The sequence below is a fragment of the Primulina eburnea genome, chromosome 10 (assembly GCF_022965805.1).
Source record: "Primulina eburnea isolate SZY01 chromosome 10, ASM2296580v1, whole genome shotgun sequence".
Lineage (NCBI taxonomy): Eukaryota > Viridiplantae > Streptophyta > Magnoliopsida > Lamiales > Gesneriaceae > Primulina > Primulina eburnea.
Window position 1 is genome coordinate 9,684,070 of NC_133110.1, and position 18,266 is coordinate 9,702,335.

The 18,266-nt window shown below is 38.0% G+C and overlaps 2 protein-coding genes across 2 annotated transcripts; one reads left to right on the top strand and one right to left on the bottom strand.

Moving 5' to 3' along the window:
• The first annotated feature begins 312 nt into the window (after positions 1 to 312).
• LOC140803068 (calpain-type cysteine protease DEK1) lies at positions 313 to 15,644 on the top strand. The gene is made up of 32 exons (XM_073158762.1): positions 313 to 625; positions 780 to 911; positions 2,687 to 2,937; positions 3,498 to 3,680; positions 3,786 to 3,921; positions 4,147 to 4,277; positions 4,383 to 4,497; positions 4,584 to 5,562; positions 5,681 to 5,791; positions 6,502 to 6,560; positions 6,638 to 6,800; positions 7,185 to 7,458; positions 7,577 to 7,727; positions 7,844 to 7,955; positions 8,044 to 8,209; positions 8,358 to 8,428; positions 8,555 to 8,646; positions 8,788 to 8,950; positions 9,040 to 9,111; positions 9,971 to 10,348; positions 10,436 to 10,551; positions 10,636 to 10,933; positions 11,215 to 11,534; positions 11,639 to 11,990; positions 12,118 to 12,438; positions 12,870 to 12,974; positions 13,134 to 13,262; positions 13,637 to 14,017; positions 14,098 to 14,235; positions 14,407 to 14,643; positions 14,743 to 15,165; positions 15,237 to 15,644. The coding sequence occupies exons 2-31, from the start codon at positions 790 to 792 to the stop codon at positions 15,046 to 15,048; spliced, it is 6,432 nt and encodes a 2,143-aa protein (XP_073014863.1). The 5' UTR covers positions 313 to 625; positions 780 to 789; the 3' UTR covers positions 15,049 to 15,165; positions 15,237 to 15,644.
• A 215-nt stretch (positions 15,645 to 15,859) lies between these two features.
• LOC140803069 (uncharacterized) lies at positions 15,860 to 17,981 on the bottom strand. The gene is made up of 5 exons (XM_073158763.1): positions 17,778 to 17,981; positions 17,446 to 17,681; positions 16,529 to 16,823; positions 16,365 to 16,442; positions 15,860 to 16,255 (listed from the first exon to the last, which is right to left on the bottom strand). Exons 2-5 carry the CDS (start codon positions 17,676 to 17,678, stop codon positions 16,205 to 16,207), a joined length of 657 nt encoding a protein of 218 aa, XP_073014864.1. The 5' UTR covers positions 17,679 to 17,681; positions 17,778 to 17,981; the 3' UTR covers positions 15,860 to 16,204.
• Positions 17,982 to 18,266: the final 285 nt, after the last annotated feature.

The following is an 18,266-nucleotide window of genomic DNA, read 5'->3' on the forward strand; positions in this document are numbered from 1 at the left end:
TTTACAATAATATTATGAGCTTTCGACAAAAAAAAAAAATGTAATCAGTTAGTACTTTAATTATGAAGAATGTTTCTCTATAATAATTATGATTACAAAGGAAGGTGAGCAGCATATTTCACATACACAAAACGACACCCTACAACGTGACAAGAGATCCCATTGGTGCGTGTCAGCTACGCTCCATCACCTTAAATCCCCACTCGGACAAAATTCCCAGCTGTTACTTTTATATTTACAACCACAACCTCCACATATAAACAAAGTTCGTGTTTATTATTTTTATTTTATTTTTAAAAAAAGAACAGAAAAACCGCACCCCTTTGCTCTCTCTCTCTCTCTCTCTCTCTCTCTCACAAAACCTAAAGCCCTCCAATCTCTCTCAATTTTTGTCAAAAAGTGTGTATTTTCTTTTTCAAATGCAAGAATTGTTGACTCTCTTTACCTTAGCCGCTCCCAATCAAACATAAAATCTCACTCATTTTTGGGATGTGCTGATGCTACTAAATTAGGGCAAAACCTTAACTTTCTGGCAGTTGATTATGGTGGGGCTGTGCATTATGCTGGAAGATTCTAGCTTTCCGAGCTGAAGTTTCGGGGAAATGCCCCGATTTCACTGATATAGGTAAGGTGTATATTTTTCTGGAAAAATCTGCTTCGGCGCTCCTCCAAGTTGAGGGTTTCTGCAATTTTCTGGTTTTTTTCGGTTCTTAGACCGTTATGTTTCGCACAAGTTTTTTTAATTGTTAGTATGTGATTGGTGTTTTGCGGCGACTATAGGTGAAAGAAATGGAAGATGAGCATGCGTTTATCCTGGCATGTGCAATTTCAGGGACTCTCTTTTCTGTTCTAGGTGCAGCTTCTTTTGTTATACTCTGGTTGGTGAATTGGAGACCTTGGCGCATCTATAGGTAACATGGTTTTAGCTCCTTTTTATACCTATTACCTTTTCTGTTTTTGGATAACTAAAGCTTGCTCCGGTACCAAAAAACAATTGTATTTTACTAATCTGGTCGATTATTATGATAGAGAGCTCCATCAGTGTCAGTGGATGATTACACAGAATGATAGATTATGGTTATCCTTGTGTATATTGAAAATGGTTTTTTGTCTCATTTAGATTTTGAAATGCCCATTTTACAATAGTTGAATTGGTTGAAATAAAGCTGGTAAAATTGGGCTTGGTGAATCATTTTTCAAAACGAGTTACTTTTTTCTTCAGATCAGTAACTGTTTATCTGAAAATATTCATTAGACTGGAGGATTTCTCCAGTTTAAACTCGATTCAGAAATGCAAGAGTATGCCATGTTGCCTAGTTTCTAAATGTGGGTTGTGAATCTAGGATTTGTTTGAACAGCGATTATTCAAATTTGTTTCTTATTAAATAAAGCAGTTGGTCTATTCAAATAAGGAAGGTTCTTATGAAAAACATTTTCGGATTTGAAATTCTTGTAAGGCGCTTCTTTCTCTTGATATCTGCATGAGGGTAATGCTTCAATAAATCTCACTAGACTTTCCTCGAACCATTATTTTTTAAGATTGACCAATCTATTTATAGCAAGCAGAAGTAATACAATAGTATCTATAACACTGGATTCCGAATCCACCTCATAGTTACTGCTTGCCATTTATGGTGCCTGTTTTTGAAATGTTTGGCATGTATATCTAATTGTCACGTTCCTGCCATTTTATCATAGATAATGAGAAATATAACTTCGAAAACCAAACATTCTAGTTGTCTAATTGGTCAAGTATGTCGCTTGGCAAGCCATTGGAATTGAACTGGTTTGAAATTCCGTGGAATATTCTGTTCTAGTTGTCTTTTAGTAACTAATTGTTCAAGTATGTCTCTTGGCGAGTCAATGGAGTTGAACTGGTGTGCAATATTTTGTTGTATTTTAGTTCGTCTCATAACTGTTGTAAAGTGAAAACGCTCTTACAGTTTCTAGGATCTTAGGAGAATGGATATGTCAATTGTTGTGCCTTTTCCGTGGCTCCTTTTTATTTATTTTTGGTTTTACAGGGTAAGTGCAAAAGAAGCACCTGATGTTTTATTGAGATACGAATAATTTTTCGTTCACCATATATTTCTGATTTTGCTTCCTGTTTCCCCTCAAAATTATTCATTTGAAATAATGTGTAAGTTATTTTTCTACACTAATATTCAGGTTTTCCTTTTCTTCTTCAGTTTTCTTATTCTGGTGTTGACCTTCACACTGCTTGACTGAAAAAATCTTATGGGATAAGAATGTTAAGTGCTGTTTTAGTTGCTAAATGTAGTGTTTTGGGATTTGTTCACGTAATTATTAGCATAAACAGAAAAATCAACAATTGGGTTCTACATATGAGATAGGGTTTCTGAAGACACTGTACTGTTTGATAATGGTACCTATGATAGTCTACCTTGATTTGTTTTGTGATTATTTAGTTTTCCTTTCGTTTCACTTTTCTTGACTACTTTGTATCATTTTATATGCTTGATTATATATGTGTTTTTTCCCAAATTGATGTAGAAAAGCCTTTTAAGGATGGAAAAAAAAATTCTTATTTATATTTTCTTCCGGTATTTACTTTGTGCACAAAAAATCAGATCCTTGGTTTACCATCATTCCACTTGATGATAAGGCATACCTCGTTGGGTGCATGTAGAACTTTAACTGAATCTTCTTCGTCGTTGTGTTTCAGTTGGATCTTTGCTCGAAAATGGCCAGATTTTGTTCAAGGACCGCAGCTGGGAGTATTATGTGGACTTTTTTCCTTTGGTGCTTGGATAATTGTCATTTCACCTGTAGTTGTGGTGATTGTATGGGGTTGCTGGTTGATAGTGATATTAGGGCGAGACTTAATTGGTCTTGCTGTTATAATGGCTGGAGTTGCTCTACTTTTGGCATTCTATTCTGTAATGCTATGGTGGAGAACCCAATGGCAAAGCTCAAGTATGTATCTCTTATTTTTGGTTCATTGTTTTGGAACTTTTTGACATGAAAACAAAGTTTCTGGGTAAGAATTTTAATTTGTCCTTTGGAGGACCCATGAAATTTTACACAATTTCATCGAGTCCATTTTTAGCAGCTAATTGATATGAAAACCCCTTTAATATGAGTCTTAACAGATGGAGGGACTGTGTATAATTGAATCAGGAAGAAGTTTAGGCATCCTCCGCTTCTGTTGCTCTTTCCGCAAGCCCGCAAGCCCTGTTGTTCGTCTGGCTGCGATTAGTCTATGTGTTCTATTGGTCTAAATGTTTCATCTTTACCCATTGCATCTGTACTAAACATGGTTCTTTTAGTTTGTGACCCTCTGTCCTCCCCTTTAAGCTTTGACTCGGTTAAAATTTCTGTCATTTATGGATTTGCTATAAAGGATTACTCTGATTTTGCTCAACCATCCTCTCCAATGCCCTTAATACACATGGAACTGACCTCTGCATGACGCGTATGGGTTTTATACTTATATTCAACCAAAAATGAATAACCTGCATGAAAAACTTGAACAGGGGCTGTTGCTGCTCTTCTGCTTCTGGCTGTTGGATTGCTTTGTGCATATGAGCTTTGTGCCGTGTATGTTACGGCAGGTGCAAAAGCATCTGACCAGTATTCATCTTCAGGCTTTTTCTTTGGTGTGTCTGCAATCGCCCTTGCAATCAACATGCTTTTCATTTGCAGAATGGTTTTCAATGGTAAGTCATCATTTTGGTTATGGGCATCAAAACTGCTTCTCATTCGGTATTGTCTTTTAATTTGATATTTGTGTTTTTGGCAATCCTCTTGCATGACTTATTCAGGAAATGGTTTAGACATCGATGAATATGTCAGAAGAGCATATAAGTTTGCTTATTCAGATTGTATTGAAGTGGGCCCCGTTGCTTGCTTACACGAACCGCCAAATCCTAATGAATTATATCCTCGGCAGTCTAGAAGGCAAGTTCTATATCTCGTTGGATTTTTCTTCAGACACTCTATTTCATTATGCCTTTGCTATAAAAACATTTACTCGTGCAACTGCTTGTTGGTTACTTTTATGTATGGTTCAACTTTATATCAATTGAATTCCATCATCTTGTTTATACACCCATTTCGTTTTATGTTTATTGTTAATCTTTTATGTTTTCAATTGTTTGTTTTTTCTCATTTGATTTTCTACAGGGTTTTGCACCTTGGGCTTCTCTATTTTGGTTCTCTTGTAGTTCTGCTTGTATATTCTATCTTGTATGGCCTGACATCCAAAGAATCACATTGGCTTGGAGCAATTACATCAGCAGCAGTTATTATTCTTGGTATATCCATTGGAAACAATAGAGTTTGTTATTTTCATTTCTAAATTATGGAGTTTTGTTGTTCTCTTGACAGATTATATCATCCTAATTTTCTTTCTATGGTAGATTGGAATGTGGGAACATGCCTGTATGGGTTCAAGCTTCTCAAAAGTCGTGTTGTTGCACTTTTTGTCGCTGGGGCATCTCGTGTCTTCTTGATATGTTTTGGAGTTCATTATTGGTTTGTTCCATCCTTGTGACTAGATATTGAAACTTTCAATTTACTTGACCTAGTTAATCATGACTTCCACCTCAATCTTATTACAGGTATCTTGGACACTGTATTAGTTATGCTGTTGTGGCATCTGTGCTGCTAGGTGCTGCGGTTTCTCGTCATCTATCAGTTACTAATCTGTCAGCTGCGAGAAGAGATGCGTTAGAGAGCACCGTAACTCGTCTTAGGGAAGGATTCCGAAGAAAAGAGCAAAACTGTTCATCCAGCTCATCGGAAGGCTGTGGTTCGAGTGTAAAACGTAATAGTAGTGCAGAAGCAGGCCAACTTGGTAATAATGCAACAACTTGTACTGGAGATATTAATTGTTGGAATAATGTTGATGGAATTCATAGTGAAAACAGCATGGATAGTGGGAGGCCGAGTTTTGCTATACGTAGTAGTTCTTGTCGTTCTGTATTTCAAGAAACTGAAGTTGGGCCATCATCTATTGATAAAAATGTTGATCAGAATAGCTCTTTGGTAGTTTGTTCTAGTAGTGGCCTTGAAAGCCAGGGATGTGAGTCCAGTGCATCTAATTCTCTTAATCAGGCGTTAGATTTGAATTTAGCCCTTGCATTCCAAGAGAAGCTGAATGATCCGAGAATTACTTCTATTTTGAAAAGAAGAGCAGCACATGGAGAGCTTGAACTTACCAGTTTATTACAAGATAAAGGTCTAGACCCTAATTTCGCTGTGATGCTGAAGGAGAATGGATTGGATCCGATGATACTTGCATTACTGCAAAGAAGTAGTTTGGATGCGGATAGAGATCACCTTGACAATAATAACACGACTGTGCTTGACTCAAACATTGTTGACAATATTGCACCTAATCAAATTTCATTCTCAGAAGAACTTAGGCTCCATGGATTGGAGAAGTGGCTCCAGCTTTGTAGACTAGTTCTGCACTACATAGCTGGTACCCCAGAACGGGCATGGCTTCTCTTTAGTTTTGTCTTTAGCATGGAAACAACCATGGTAGCTATTTACCGCCCGAACACCATAAAATTGATAAATGCTACACATCAACAGGTAACCGGCATGGCTATGCCAAGTATGCCCTAAAGTATTTATGACAATGCCATTAAGAAACTTGCATGTGCTTATTCTCCACTTTCTCATTTACAAGCTTCACATGCTTCTGTTACAGTTTGAATTTGGCATTGCCGTGCTCTTGTTGTCTCCTGTTGTCTGGTCAATTATGGCTTTCCTTAGGTCACTGCAATATGAAGAATTGTCCATGACTTCAAAACCTCGGAAGGTAATGGTGATTATGTTGTTAAAGTTTTCTTTTCTTTTCATGGCTTGATATTGTCTAATTCGATGGACCATTGTTTGCAGCATTAATTTAAACATTCTCAACTTATTTGGATAGGGTTGTATAAGGCACTGTTTGGTTCATGTGATTGGATGATGAATGATGTGTGTTATAGGGATGATAATATGGATAACGAAATAATTTATGACTTTATGTTTGTAGAACTTGAGTCAAATGTTAGATGTTTTCGTGGTACAAAGATGTATATAATCAATTAATGCCTCATTCCGTGCACCAAACGGTGTTTGAGTACCATATCATAGGCCCCCATCTCCTTTCTACATATGTTGCTTAAGAATTGCTCTTAAATAGTTCAATCCACAAATTGTTGAGTATATGTTCTTGGTTGTCAAATTATCTTTTTGGCTTGTGTGGAATGAAGCTTTGAAAGGATAATGTTAATCTAAGTTCTAACTGTAAATAACATCAGGATGTGTTGTTTATATACAATCTGTTTGTCAATAGCACCTCATATATTTCCTTGTTGTTCCTGCAAACATTCCACTTTTAGGTGTTGCATTTTTTTTATTATTAGAATTTCAAATGTTCTAATGCTCAAGCATAATTTCATGTTATGTAATTCCTCACCACCTATCAGGATCTCTGCTAGCCTTTATGTTTACGTATTTTCTGTTATCTTTCATCTTATGCAGTATGGCTTTGTGGCTTGGCTGGTGAGCACCTCAGTAGGATTGCTGCTCTCCTTCTTGAGGTATGACCTTTTGATTCCACGTGTTTGTTTTTTTAGTTGCTGACTTGAATGCAATCCTGATTGTCAATCTTTTGCAGCAAGTCGTCAGTTCTTCTGGGATTATCTTTGACGGTTCCTCTTATGGTGGCATGCCTTTCTGTTGGCATTCCCATATGGATACGCAATGGTCACCAGTTTTGGGCTTCGGGAGGTGGTAGTGAAGACAACATACAGAATCGTGCAATTATTGGGAAGATGGAGGTATAACATTTTACTTTTCTTGTAATTTGTCAAAACTCGAGCTGGCTTCTGGAGATTTGTTGCAACACGATTAAATTCTACTGCTTTACTTGTTTTTCCTGAAAGGAAAAAATCCTCCATATGTTTATTTCACGACACTGTTATTAAAGATAAATCATTTTAGCATTTTGTAGAAACCACCCGGAGGTTGTGAACTTTTTGTGTTATGTTGCTTGTTTTTGCATTATTTGGCCATGGGTGCTTTCTGGCACAAGATTTCAGTTGTGTAATTGATTATTGTTAACGATATGTGCATATTTTTGTTTTTTATGGTTGCGGAATTAATGACTTCCTTTCTACTTTCTTTCATTTGGTATTAACGACATTACTGTAATTTAATGGCAGAGAATCGTTCTTTTCATTTGCATGTCCTTGTTTGCTGGATCTGTACTGGCTCTTGGTGGAATCATATCTGCTAAGCCTTTAGATGATTTAAGCTACAAGGGGTGGACTGGATACCAGAATCATGTTTCTTCCCCGTATACATCATCGGTGTATATTGGCTGGGCAATGGCTTCGATAATCGCCTTAATAGTGACTGGTGTGCTGCCGATTGTGTCGTGGTTTTCGACTTACCGATTTTCCCTGTCATCTGCTTGTTGCATTGGATTGTTTGCAGGTGAAGTATGATTTACTGTTTAGATCTTGTGCCCAAATCTCTGAAGCATCGTCTTTTTACTTGATTCCGTTTATGGGCATTATATAGCTTTACAATACTAAAATCTTGTTTTTTGTAGCTATCCTTGTGTCGTTTTGTGGTGCATCATATGTGAAAGTTGTGAATTCAAGAAATGACCAGGTTCCAACAAAGGCTGACTTTCTCGCTGCTTTGCTTCCATTAACTTGCATGCCTGCGATATTATCACTATGTTCCGGTTTGCTCAAATGGTATGTGAAGCAGATGTACTGTCTTCCTTGATTTTTTTCCCCTTCAGAATTGATTTCAGTTAACGGTATGTATAAGAGTGATTCAAAGGCGTAACATCCTCAATATATTATTGCAGGAAAGATGACAACTGGAAACTTTCTCGTGGTGCTTATATATTTATTATGATCGGTCTTGTTTTGTTGCTTTCTGCCATTTCAGCAATTATTGTTACGATTCATCCATGGACGGTGAGCAAGCATTTTCACTGAGTTTGTATGCTAAATTAAATTTCATTTCAGCTGCACCTTACATGATGTTTTGCTCTATTGCCTACAGATTGGTGTATCATTCCTTTTAGTGGTGCTCCTTTTGGTTCTGGCCATCGGTGTTATTCATTACTGGGCTTCAAACAACTTTTACTTGACACGGTTTCAAATGTTATGCGTGTGTTTTCTTGCATTTCTTTTGGCTTTGGCGGCATTCCTTGTTGGCTGGTTTCAAGGTGAAAGCTTTTTAAAAAATCCTATGTGGAAACCACTGATAGAATAAGCTGCATTGTTTACTTGTCTCATCTACTTTATTGAATTTCATAAATATGTATCTTCAAAGAATTCTTTTGTATTAAATAACATTCTAATTTTTTTCCCCAGATAAGGCTTTTGTTGGGGCGTCCGTTGGTTACTTCTCATTTCTTTTCCTTTTGGCTGGAAGGGCATTGACTGTGAGTAACATCTTGCCGTAAAACAGTTCAACAGCAATATGCCACTTTAATTTAGCTAGTCTTTGGGACAATTGTATTCAACTTGATTTTTGGTGTATCTACATTTATCACTGTGCTAAATTGCAGGTTCTTCTTTCACCTCCTGTTGTTGTTTATTCTCCTAGAGTGTTACCTGTATATGTTTATGATGCTCATGCAGATTGTGGAAAAAATGTCAGGTTTGTGACATCCCTTCGTTAACATCATATTAGTTTCTTTCTTCCATCATATGTAACTTCTTAGGTATTTTTTTAATATGAATGACTCAGCTAGTTTCTGCATAACATTTTATTTGTGTTCAATCTTTCTTCTGTTTCCAGTGCTGCTTTTCTTGTGCTTTACGGGATTGCACTGGCTACTGAAGGTTGGGGTGTTGTTGCCAGCTTGAAAATTTACCCACCTTTTGCGGGTGCTGCTGTATCAGCAATTACACTTGTTGTGGCTTTTGGCTTTGCTGTCTCAAGATCATGCTTAACACTTGAGGTTTTGCAGTCTACCTGGCACTTATCTACACAATTTAGCATTTATAACTCTGGAGTAGTCACAACTCGCTCTATTGTATAATTTTGTAGATGTTGGAGGATGCGGTTCACTTCCTTAATAAGGAAACTCTAATCCAGGCAATTGCGAGATCTGCCACCAAGGTGCGTTCTTGTTTAATTTAAAAGAAGAAATGAGTGAAAGTAAAATTTGCTATTCTCAATTCTCTGAAGAGAAGTTTGTCATATCTTAAATATGTCTTCTCAATAAGAACAATTTAAAATGTGGGTAAAAAGGTCGAGCATTTTCAGATTCATGCTAAAAAGTACATGGATTCCACTCTGTATATGGTGTGCTTAATGAAGCAAAACACAAAATTGAAATGTGGGACCTGGCACATTAACATGCTCAGGAACCTGTCCAAGTTGTTTCTAGATATAATGAGGCTTACTTTTGTATTTCAAAGGCTTTTGAGGTTCGAAAAAACCTTTACAAGTTCGAATGCCGGAAGCTTGAAGCCTTGGACGATTATGTACTTTGTTGTTTGCATGTATTCTAATTTGAGTGTGATTAACTAATTATATGTTTTATGTTTAGTGTTTGCATAATTGATTGAATTGTGATGTATTTTACATTGAATGTGTGTGTGATTGCGTGCATGCGTATACCTGTGATGATTCCTTGCCATCTCTTCAAACTTCCAAGAATTACTATCTCTTTTGTCCATGGTGTCGTATACAAGTCGATACACGTGTCTGTAGCTTTTGAATTTCTTGATGTTGTGGTTATATCTCTTGAAATTAGTATTCAGTGCCACACGTGGGTGAAGCAAGTACTAAAAACTTATGAAAATAAAAGCAAAGAGGTGATTTTGTCAATGGAAGGTGATTTTGATTTCTTAAAGGCCATTCCATTCCAAAAGTTGCTGTTCTGCTAATCATGCTGAAATCTGGAACTTTTGGTTGTCTGAACTCTGAATGACTGCAGTCTTGCTTGGATTTTAAATTCAGTTATTCCTTGCAGACTAGAAATGCATTATCTGGAACTTACTCCGCTCCTCAGAGGTCAGCTAGTTCAGCTGCACTTTTGGTTGGAGACCCTACTATTGCACGGGATAGGGCAGGAAACTTCGTGCTTCCCAGGGCTGATGTCATGAAATTAAGAGATCGTTTGAGAAATGAAGAACTGGCTATAGGGTCATTCTTCTCCAGACTGAGATGTTGCAACATTTTACGTCATGAAGCCACCAGTGACCTCGATCACAGGAGAGAAATGTGTGCCCATGCTAGAATTCTCGCTCTTGAAGAAGCTATTGATACTGAGTGGGTTTATATGTGGGATAAGTTTGGTGGTTATCTGCTTCTTCTGCTTGGTTTGACTGCCAAGGCAGAAAGGGTGCAGGTAATCATGGCTATATTCTGCTGTCCATGGGTGAATATTCTTGTTTTGTCTGCTGATGATTTTATTCTTTGTTTTTGTACTTACCAGGATGAGGTTCGCCTGAGACTGTTTCTGGATAGCATAGGATTTTCGGATTTAAGTGCTAAAAAAATTAAGGAGTGGATGCCTGAAGACCGTAGACAATTTGAGATTATACAGGAGAGGTTGAAAAGTTCCTATGTATAAATCCTGTGGGCTTTCATTACTTTTTCCTGGCCATCCTTATTTTTCTTTATTGGTTCCTGTAGTTATTTAAGAGAGAAGGAGATAGAGGAGGAAGTTTTGATGCAGAGGCGCGAAGAGGAAGGAAGAGGTAAAGAAAGGAGAAAGGCTCTTCTTGAGAAAGAGGAACGCAAATGGAAGGAGATAGAAGCTTCTCTCATATCAAGCATTCCAAATGCTGGCAGTAGAGAAGCAGTGGCCATGGCAGCTGCCGTTCGTGCTGTAGGTGGTGATTCAGTGCTTGATGATTCCTTTGCGCGAGAGCGGGTCTCAAACATTGCTCGTAGGATACGATCAACTCAGTTATCTCAACGTGCACTTCAGGTGACTATTATGTTATAATTTACTTTGCTTCAGTAACTGGCATGCCAAACTCTGTATGTTTGAGATTTTAGCATTTTGCCTATCAGGTAAGTTATTGTTGCAGTCATATTTGACTACGCATGATTATCTTTCTGTTATATTTTTTTGGGTGGACGGGGAGTGAGGCATGAGTCTGGATTGATTGGTTGGGTTGATCTAGGCAATTTGACTAGGTTTGAAGCTTTGCAGTGAAGGAATAAATTGCTGATGACAGTGTTCCTTTGTCTAATTTTTTATTGCAGACTGGACTTGCTGGAGCTGTATGTGTGCTTGATGATGAGCCCACAACAAGTGGCAGGCACTATGGTCAGATCGATCTTAGTTTATGTCAGAGCCAGAAAGTTAGCTTCTCAATTGCGGTGATGGTTCAGCCTGAGTCTGGGCCAGTTTGTCTGTTGGGCACTGAATTTCAGAGCAATATATGTTGGGAAATTCTTGTGGCTGGTTCTGAACAAGGAATTGAAGCTGGACAAGTTGGCCTTCGCTTGATTACAAAAGGTGATAGACAGACATTTGTTTCCAAGGAATGGAGTATAAGTTCGTCCAGTATTGCAGATGGAAGGTAATGACCTATTTTCTTGCCACCATCAATAGACTCATCGAGTGTCAGCACTTCAATGGGTTTCATGTGTCTTCATGCGTTGTCTTAGATTCACTCTCTTGCAGGTGGCATATTGTCACAATGACAATCGATGCTGATTTAGGTGAGGCAACTTGCTTCATTGATGGTGGTTATGATGGATATCAGACTGGGCTGCCACTCCACATCGGTAATGGTGTGTGGGAACAAGGAACAGATGTTTGGATTGGTGTTAGACCACCCATAGATATGGATGCATTTGGGAGGTCTGACAGCGAGGGAACTGAATCCAAGATGCATTTGATGGATGTTTTCCTTTGGGGAAGGTGCTTGAATGAAGATGAGATTGCTGCTCTGCCAACTGCCATGGGTTCTGGAGATTACAACTTTACTGATTACCTAGACGATAACTGCCAGTGGGCAGATTCGCCTCCTAGGGTTTGTGCTTAAGTTTGCTTCTCTGTTTTTACAATTTTTACTTGATTTGAACTCCATATGAGTTTGTAATACACCTTGGTGCTTTTAACCTGTTTTCTGATTGGTCTTTCGTGCCATTTTATATTAGGTTGAGGACTGGGAGAGTGATCCTGCTGAGGTTGATCTCTATGATAGAGATGAGGTAGACTGGGATGGGCAATATTCAAGTGGGAGGAAGAGGAGGGTGGATCGGGAAGGGATTGTTGTAGATGTTGATTCTTTTGCCAGAAGGTTGAGGAAACCCAGGATAGAGACTCAGGAGGAAATCAATCTACGTATGCACTCTGTCGAATTGGCTGTTAAAGAAGCTCTCTTGGCAAGAGGAGAATCACAGTTTACTGATCAAGAGTTTCCCCCAAATGATCGATCATTGTTTGTGGATCCAGGAAATCCCCCGTTGAAGTTGCAGGTAACTTATTCCATCAGCTAGTGTTCTTTGCATGCATTACGTGCTTATACACTTAGAAATATTTATTTAAGATGATAAATTTTGGTATTTTCAAATTAATGATTTTTTTATATTTTTTATTAAGAGAGAGAGACTATCTAAACATTTAAAAATATAGATTATGATAGGATTGAAGTTTAAAATATAGATAAAGAAGACATTGAAAATTTTAAAAGAAAGACTATTTCAGGGGGGGAATCATTAATAAAGTCATATAATAATAGTATAATTGTAATTTTTACTAAGATATTTCACCAAATTAAAGTTAGTACAGGGACCTCGAGTTTAATTAAATAGTTAGATTTTTCCTGTAACGGATGCTTATTTAAACCTGTCACTGCTATTCCGCTCTACTGTCTTTGCTTCTTAACATTGCTGGATCTTTCTCGTAGGTTGTGTCTCAATGGATGAGACCTACTGAAATAGTCAAAGAGAAGCATCTGGATTCTATTCCACGATTATTTTCGGGAACAGCAAATCCTTCTGATGTTTGTCAGGTCTTTCACTTGCATGTTCTCCCTTCCTCCCCTATTTCCATTTCCCCCGTCGTGTATGTTAATGTGTATGGTCCTCTTACAGGTTGAGGGGGCATTGCCTCTGTGCCATCTCATTCTTGTTTAGTTCTTAATTTTTTTCTTGAAATCTACCTTGAATAGGGTCGATTGGGCGATTGTTGGTTTTTGAGTGCTGTTGCTGTTCTGGCTGAGGTTAAACGCATATCAGAAGTCATTATCACTCCAGACTACAATGAAGAAGGAATATATACAGTTCGTTTTTGTATTCAGGTGGTTTAGTTTCTTAGTCACGTTTGTTTTGTTAAATTGTTATCTTTCTTTTGCTAGAAACCTGAAATTGTTTAATTTTTGCTCGTAAGAATTTGGGAGCCACACTTAAAGGTGTTTTAAATTATATATAAGCAGTAAAGGACCTCTCTTGATACATTTTTTTATGTTTTCATATGTGGAGTTTCATTTCAGTGCTTTTGCTGCTTGTTCTGCTGCAGAATTGGAAGCTATGCCAATTGTTCATAGTAGTAATGATACTGAGACTCTGCTAGTTCTTGGGTTTTTTTGTTGTTTTTTAACTGAAGGCCAGGGTAAATTGTCACTGTGTTTGTCTGATTTATTTTGGAAATAACGCTTACTTTACTTAATGTCAGGGGGAATGGGTTCCTGTTGTTGTAGATGACTGGATTCCTTGCGAATCACCAGGCAAACCAGCATTTGCAACCAGCCGGAAGGTGAATGAGTTGTGGGTCTCTGTACTGGAAAAGGCATATGCTAAGCTCCATGGTTCATATGAAGCGTTAGAAGGTGGTCTTGTCCAAGATGCTCTAGTAGACCTTACTGGAGGTGCTGGGGAGGAGATCGATATGAGATGTTCTCAATCACAGATTGATCTTGCAAGTGGAAGACTGTGGTCTCAACTTTTGCGCTTTAAACAAGAGGGATTTCTGCTTGGTGCTGGTAGCCCTTCAGGGTCAGATGTGCATGTTTCTTCTTGTGGAATCGTGCAAGGACATGCATACTCAATATTGCAAGTATGTTGATCCACAGTGTATCTGTGATGTCTCATAACTTTGAACACTAAAATCACTTCTTGTGTATCCTAATTGTTCAGGTACGCGAAGTGGACGGCCACAAACTTGTTCAGATCAGAAATCCTTGGGCAAACGAGGTTGAGTGGAATGGCCCTTGGTCTGATGCATCCCCTGAATGGACTGATAGGATGAAGCACAAGCTTAAGCATGTACAGCAGGTTATTGAATTTCTGCTCTCTTTAATTGGTCTTTAATTATTGTGCGGTTTTACAAAGGATGTCATCCTCTGAAAATAGGATCCTATGCTATCTTTACTTGCATGAACTTGACATTCAAAAACTTTTTATGTATTTCATTTTGCTACATCTGATGATGTGAATTTGAAACAGGCACAAGATGGTATATTTTGGATGTCGTGGCAAGATTTTCAAATTCATTTCAGGTCAATATATGTATGCCGCGTCTACCCATCTGAGATGACTTATTCACTCCACAGTCAGTGGCGTGGCTACAGCGCTGGAGGCTGCCAAGACTATGATACGTGGCATCAAAATCCACAATTCCGGTTGAGGGCAACTGGACCTGATGTATCGTTGCCTATACACGTTTTCATTACCTTGACTCAGGTGCAGCCTCCTATGTACAGTACTTGGACTTTAGACATTGAGATCTTTCATTCCATTTGTTTAATGCCATACTAACATGGCCTTGACCCAAATTGCTAGGGGGTGAGTTTCTCGAGAACAACAGCAGGTTTCAGGAATTACCAATCGAGCCATGATTCCATGATGTTCTATATTGGCATGAGGATTCTTAAGACACGAGGCCGCCGTGCTGCCTACAATATTTATATGCATGAATCAGTTGGAGGAACTGATTATGTTAATTCTCGGGAAATATCATGTGAAATGGTCCTGGATCCTGATCCAAAGGGGTACACGATAGTACCCACAACAATACACCCTGGAGAAGAGGCACCCTTTGTTTTATCTGTATTTACTAAATCCTCGGTAGCACTCGAAGCCTTGTAGCTTGCAGTCCATTGGGTTCAGTATCTGCAGAAGGAGTCTGCCTTGCTTGGCTATGTCGTGGCCATTCATATGCATCCCCAATCAGACACGAGCAAAAATGGGCAGCAGAGTTTCATGGTAAGAATTTTCTCAAGTTGAACTAATCATACTAGTTTCATGGTTTGTCATTATCCTTTCTGTTATTCCAGTACTGAAAATTGACACCAGGCAAATGAACCCTCGATCTTTCGGCCAAGCTACATGCAATCACATTATTTTGTTGTGGAATTGCTATCATCTGTTGGGATCTGTGAACAGCGGCATCAGTTCGTGGTTATTTTAGGCGATCTAATCTGACCTGCCTTCACCACCAAGGGTAAAATTGTGCATACAAAGGCAAAGTATAGGAGGTAGTAGCATTATAATTGTAAATGAGCAGCATGGAGAGTAGGGTAACACTTGTTCCTGTTAGTTATTTATAGGTTTACAAAAAATACCAAACGTGGGTGGCTGAATCATCCATCAGCTACAATTTTGAAGCTCTAGATAGGTGACCGAAGCTCTTTGTAAAAACATTTAATTTTTTTTAACCGTAATCCAACCTCTTCTTTAATCTATTTGATACTAGCGTCAATCTTCATGATTTAGTAGAAGGGAAACAGGACGAATTCAAGACTTTTTTACATTTGTTTACATCCAATTTTTTGTATGAGCTACTAAATTATAGCAAATGAGTTGCACCCTTGTATTATAATAAAAGTGATGTCCAGCAGAATAGTTCATAAAAATGGTCAGGTAGGGGACAACTTGCCCTTCACTGTCTACTTCTGAATACATGGGAACAATAACATATATTCTTTACTGTGTTTCTCCAAGCAAGAATAATAATTTATAACCCAGACTCAGTCTTCTAAATCCCTAGGATAAGATACAGTATAAAAATGAAGAGGAAGCCCCATTGAAATTATCTGTGAAGTGGTACAAATAACTCGTGATCTGCGTGTTAGCAAAATGTCACTACGATATATCAGGCAGAACTCAGAATAAGCTGTGCTAAAGAATACCACTTCAAGAATTCAAATCAAAGTGCGGGCAACATCTCAAATTGAAATCCTCTCTGCATGTATAAGGTTGAAAAAATAATTCTCTGCCACTAAATTTCTCGCAGCAAAGTCGATCATTCCGAATCACTTTCCATGGTTCCCATAGCCTTCAATCCTCTTGGTTTCTGCCAAAAAATAAAAATAAGAAATGACATCAAAACTCCGCGATCGGAATCAGGCATCTGAAGTAAAAACAAACAGAAGAGTGAAGGCCGAAAGAAAAATCTTGAGTACCTTCTTAGAGGTCTTCTTCTCCCTCACTTCATACCTTTCTTGGCACAAGTCTGATAGCCACGCACCGGGACTCACCAACTACAAATAAATAAAACAATGTCATTATATCTCTCAATGCATCATTTAGATTTACACAACTTTTTCGTCAAACCGAATTAACTCACCAATATGGTTCTTTGAACCAACTTGGCTCTTTTCTTTGGCCTTTGGGGTGGTTTACATCCTTTCATCAACATAAAATCTTCCTCTTTTTCTTTATTAGATAAAGAAATTAGCAACTTTGGCCAAACCATTTTTTTATTTTCCTCCTTGGCAGGATTTGCAAATAGCAACTTGTTGCCATCTTCGAATCCACCACTGGATCCCCTCGTCGTGTAATATCTGTCTTCCTTCTCAGGAGATGAAGATGCTGATGCTTTACGGTTATCATTTGCACCAGATCTACTCATCCCCAATTCCCTGTAGTGAATATCATGCGCCCATTACCAGTTTGAAAAACTCATCTATTTGCATACATCTCTTTCTTACACACAATCCATTCTCTGTTTTGTTGTAGAAAACAATTTAGGTAGATGAGAATCTGAATGGATATGTAAGCATTAACCAACCACAATAATGCGAATTAATAGCATATACTTGGATCCAACAACCGCTACCAAAACCTCCACAAGAATGTTCGAGTTTCACCCGTCGTACAAATTTTCTTGTACCAGATGCTCAACTCCTATTTAATCTTTCTGATTAAAGATAGACAAAACCCTGCTCAGTTTAAGATAAAGAAACCAAATCGAAAACTTAAGACTCCAGAGCCACGTCAATTGAAAAAAAAAAAAGGAAGGAAAAACGAAGAAATCCAGAAGCACCCTCTTCAAACAAAAAACTTGGAATAAAAAGAAATATATATTTTTTAAAAAAAAACCCAGAAGGATCCTTTCTTCCAATTGTAGTACCACCAAAAACATAATTGAAAAGAGAAGAAAAAAAGAAAGAAGAAAAAGCAAATCTAGTCAGTATGGAAGTGGGAAACTCAAAAAACCAAGAAAGATGAGATCTTTCCTTGAAATTCTCAATCTTCTGTTACCTGTTCGGACGATGAGGAGATGGAACTGGAGGTAGACCAAGCCCATCTTTACTGCCGTTGTTGATATTATTATTATGGTGGTTGTTTTCAACAACCCTTGAAGTTATTTTCTTCTTCATAACACCGCCGCCGCCGCCGCCGCCGCCGCTTCCATCTGTTTTCCCATTTAAATCCGGATCTTTCACTTTTACACACCTTAGTCTCTTTCTATTCCCCCACTGCAACTTATCCATTATCTGTAGCATCAGTAAAATACCAAGCAACCAGTTCAGATCCTCGCACTCACATAATATATAAAATTCAGTAGAAACAAGAAGAAAAACCAAACACACCTCAAGATCTGTAGCAGATGATAATGGAGTACCCTCCGTCAACCCAAACCAAAAAACGTAAGAAAAATGCACAGAAGAAGAGAATATGCACAGAGAAATTGCTGCAGAAAAATCTGCTGCGCAAACCACAAGATGAGATTTTCTCAGTTGCTATGCTTGAAAAAAAAAAATGGATGTAATGTAAACTGTCATTCAACTTTATGTAATTTCATTCCACACAGATAGAATATACAATTTATTTTTATTTTTATTTTTTTAAAAATGTTATTTCTTTTGTGAGTTTTTGGGATCGTTAGCCGATAATTACAACGGAGAATCTGGACCGTTAATCTCTTTGAATGTAAGGAGATGAGATGAGATGGATTTCTCTCCGACGTCCGGAGGAGATATGAGTCACGTGACTCTCGTGCTCTTCCTATGAAAACTTCTTGGGCCTAACTAAAGCCCAAAATTCATTCAAGTGGGCAGGGATGGGTATCCGATACCTGA

Excerpts from the sequence above, each read along its gene's own strand:
- LOC140803069 (XM_073158763.1), bottom strand. The coding sequence starts at position 17,678 with ATGGATAAGTTGCAGTGGGGGAATAGAAAGAGACTAAGGTGTGTAAAA. Across the intron at positions 16,824-17,445 it reads TCTCCTCATCGTCCGAACAG|GGAATTGGGGATGAGTAGAT; the intron begins GTAACAGAAGAT and ends TATTCACTACAG. Across the intron at positions 16,256-16,364 it reads AGAAGAAGACCTCTAAGAAG|AAACCAAGAGGATTGAAGGC; the intron begins GTACTCAAGATT and ends ATTTTTTGGCAG.
- LOC140803068 (XM_073158762.1), top strand. The coding sequence starts at position 790 with ATGGAAGATGAGCATGCGTTTATCCTGGCATGTGCAATTTCAGGGACT. Across the intron at positions 5,563-5,680 it reads TAAATGCTACACATCAACAG|TTTGAATTTGGCATTGCCGT; the intron begins GTAACCGGCATG and ends CTTCTGTTACAG. Across the intron at positions 13,263-13,636 it reads CAGTTCGTTTTTGTATTCAG|GGGGAATGGGTTCCTGTTGT; the intron begins GTGGTTTAGTTT and ends ACTTAATGTCAG.